At 46.5% G+C, this 3,206-nt stretch overlaps 1 protein-coding gene across 2 annotated transcripts in view; it reads right to left on the bottom strand.

The window, feature by feature from the left end:
* The window catches only part of LOC109536374 (neogenin), a gene marked incomplete in the record, with an annotated part of 34,863 nt that overhangs the window by 3,990 nt on the left and 27,667 nt on the right, over positions 1–3,206 (bottom strand). Inside the window, 11 exon segments of one of the 2 annotated variants that reach the window (XM_048667318.1) lie at positions 195–230; positions 340–534; positions 590–751; positions 809–956; positions 1,015–1,220; positions 1,270–1,428; positions 1,482–1,773; positions 1,830–2,036; positions 2,094–2,376; positions 2,436–2,604; positions 2,656–2,892. In XM_048667318.1, coding sequence (XP_048523275.1) covers positions 195–230; positions 340–534; positions 590–751; positions 809–956; positions 1,015–1,220; positions 1,270–1,428; positions 1,482–1,773; positions 1,830–2,036; positions 2,094–2,376; positions 2,436–2,604; positions 2,656–2,892 — 2,094 coding nt within the window. 2 annotated transcript variants of the gene reach the window in all.

The following is a 3,206-nucleotide window of genomic DNA, read 5'->3' as shown; positions in this document are numbered from 1 at the left end:
TGCATGCCAAGGCTTAAAGCAGCAACAACGCTACACATAAAAACTGATGATGGTGGAAAATACACCGAAACGTATTTTGATTGATAAATAGAGACTATAAATGACTGAAACTCAGGAATGAATTTCACTTGGAATTGAAACACAGTCAGGAAAGTATGTACAATTAATTTTTAACTCAAATAAAAAAAAACTACCTGTAATTCCTTGAATCGGCGCATGGCGTGCAACGTCTAATGAAACGGAAATAAACCAAAAATCAAACTAACGGAAAAAGAAACTCAAAACTAATTGAAAAAAAGTTACGCAAGGAAACCTGAGCAAATGAAAGGAAAAACGTACTTTGTCCTGTCCGGAACGAGACGATGCTGGAAAAGGGCCCATAGCCCCGACTGTTGCGCGCCTGAACTTTAAAGTAGTAGACCGTGAAGGGCTTCAAGTCATAAATAATACTCGAATGATTATCGCCCTTGACGGCCAGCGCCTGCCAAAGGGCATCAGTTTTATTCTTGTTTTCCGTGAACAGGATTACGTAGCCTGGAAAAAACATACACGGTTTTTAAAGAAATATTGCCGGGGCGCTCTAAACTACCAGTGGTGCGACTATTTGAGGTCTTGGGCGGCAGCCAGGTGATTTCAACCAGCTGTGAGTCTTCATCTTTCAAGTGCACATCTACGTTTCTGGGTGCGACGTCGGGGGGCATTTCCCAGGTGCGATTTTGCACTACCATACTCCAAGAGCTCTCCCTGCGACCTGCAATTTACAACACTCCCAGCAATCAACACGCAAACTCTTCGTGCGCAACCATACCTTTAACTAATTTAACTGCAAACTCGTACAAAGTGTTCGGCTTCAGATCGTCGATCATCACATTCAACCCCGTCACGTTCAGAATCTTGGTTTTCGCGGAATTATCCGCTGTATACTTAACTTTATAGTATCGCGTGTCTCGCACGTACTGAATCAGGCAAAAACACCACGTTAAATAGCTCAGAGGCCAAGGTTTCCTCACTTACTTGACTCTGCTTCAAAGTAGGATCAGTCCAGTAGAGAACCACAGAGGTTGTGCTCAGAACTTGCGCCTTTAGGCCGATGGGCGGCATCAGAGCCGCGGCAGGCTCAGGCGGGGGCTCGTCCTGAGTTTTTGCAGTTGCGTAGATTGAAGGGCCTGGACCCACATTGTTGCTAGCTCGAATGCTCAGCACGTATTCCGAGTTTGGGTCTGAAACTGCTGAGTGTGGAAATTGCAACGACAAAAATCCCCCTCCCACCTAGTCCCTCTATGATGAAAGTGCGGTTCCTCTCATCCACTTCAGTCGCATAAATATCTGGGATTCCTTTACCCCAGCCAATTATATAGTGCCGCACTCTAACGTTTTGGTTCTCCGGAGGCGACCACATCACATACAACTTGTCGTAAGTGGCGCGATCTGAAATTGAACACCTTATTTAAGAAAATCCTGGCAGTTGGTTTGAAGCTCACATTTCAACCCGGATGGTTCGCCAGGCACCGCACTTTCATCCAGATCGTTCTCGAACGTATCGACTTCTGCCCATTCAGAGGCCGGCCCGGTGCCGTTGATGTTCATCGCCCACAGTCTGATCTGGTAGGCGGAACCTCTTTCCAGGTCCTTAATCACATAGTGGCGCTCACTGGCTGGAGTCGTATAAATGGTGCTTCTGCCTTTCCCGGCTTTCCTATATTTGATCTTGTAGCCCAGGATGGCGCCGTTTTGCGCCTCCACAGGAGGCGGCTCCCACCTAACTACGATACTCTGAAAATTCATTAAAAATAACGTCATTTGCAGTGCAAGTTGGAGCTGAAACTTACGGTGCTGGACGGTTCAAAGGTGATATTGCTCGGGGCATCTGAAGGAAGTGCACTGAAGGTCCGGACGAGTTTCTCTTCAGTGGCGGCGCCCGCGCCTTTTTCGTTCACTGCCACCACCCAAATGCTGTACTCAATATTGGGGCTGAGGCTGTTCAATTCGAAAAACGCCTCTGTTGTGTCCACACTGTGCTCCACTGAAGACGTAGTCTAGAAGAATGTTTCTTTCATTAACCGCTGAAATTGAGACCAAAGAACTCCCACTACCTCCATATAGTAAATGGTGTATTTCGATATCTTTCCATTGGCTATTTCTGGGGGTTTCCAGTTAATGTGGATTTTCCTTGGACTTGTGGCGTAGGCGATGAAATTTTGGGGCGCACTGGGAACGTGCTCCTCTGACTGGGTCGTGACTGTTAAAATATCCGAAGACACTCCTGCGCCGTTTGCACTGAGCGGAACCACTCGGAAATGATAAACTTTGCCAGGCCAGAGATCTCCGATGTGGATTTCCTCCAGTTTCGATCGGCTGGTGTTTTGGCAACGTTCCCTAAAGGCCCAAGGGAAAAATGCAACAAACGTTTTCCATAGGGGGCTCCTAAAGCTCACCTGCTGCTGCCCTCCTGCCTGAAATACGTCGAATAAGCCTCCACAAGTTGACTGTTTTCCTGCGGAGGCTTCCAGCTCAAAATCACAAATCTGGCCTTGATGATAACCGCTTTCAGGTCAAGAGGGGGTCCGGGCAAGCCTTCGCTTATCTTCTTCCCCGAATTACCTGCTAAAAGGGGTTTTAGGGAGGAGAAAGCAGATTGGACATCCCCCAAGTTACTTTGCTCGTTTTCGCTCTTGAGACTATTAAAGGCGCTTTGAGGGTCGATATTCATTGCGCCACTTTGCACGCTCGGTTTCACCAAATGCCCGAAATCCATGTCGCCCAGCTCCCGGTCTTCAGATATAAGCGAAGTGAACAGAAATTTCGAGTGTTGTTTATAGGGGTTCATGGACTTCGCTTGCACTTTCTTCGGCCGCTTTCTTTTCTCTTTCGTGGGGGTTGTCGAGCGAATCTCTAACGACGACGGCATGCAAATAGACGTGCAATTGTTGACCAAATGCATGCAAAATAAGTGATAAGGAGAGGATGGAGGTAAGGGACGGGCGGAAAAAAACCAAAACAAATTAATAAAAATGTTGTCAAATTAAAACTTTAAAGTTGAGGAGAAACAGGGGCGGATTCAGCTTTAAATTCAGGGGGGGTTATGTAGAAAAAATATAGTCTTCTGTTGTCTATGAAATTAGATAAATTATCGTCGTTTCGTGCAAGGGTGGTGTAAGATTATTGCAAAATTTCATGTTTTCCGTCCCGTTTTGCATGTTTCTCGG

Source organism: Dendroctonus ponderosae, unplaced genomic scaffold (assembly GCF_020466585.1).
Source record: "Dendroctonus ponderosae isolate FM_Combo_2020 unplaced genomic scaffold, Dpon_F_20191213v2 Dpon_F_20191213_6, whole genome shotgun sequence".
Taxonomy (NCBI): domain Eukaryota; kingdom Metazoa; phylum Arthropoda; class Insecta; order Coleoptera; family Curculionidae; genus Dendroctonus; species Dendroctonus ponderosae.
Note: the sequence above shows the minus strand (reverse complement) of the source record. Positions and strands in the feature narration are given on the sequence as shown.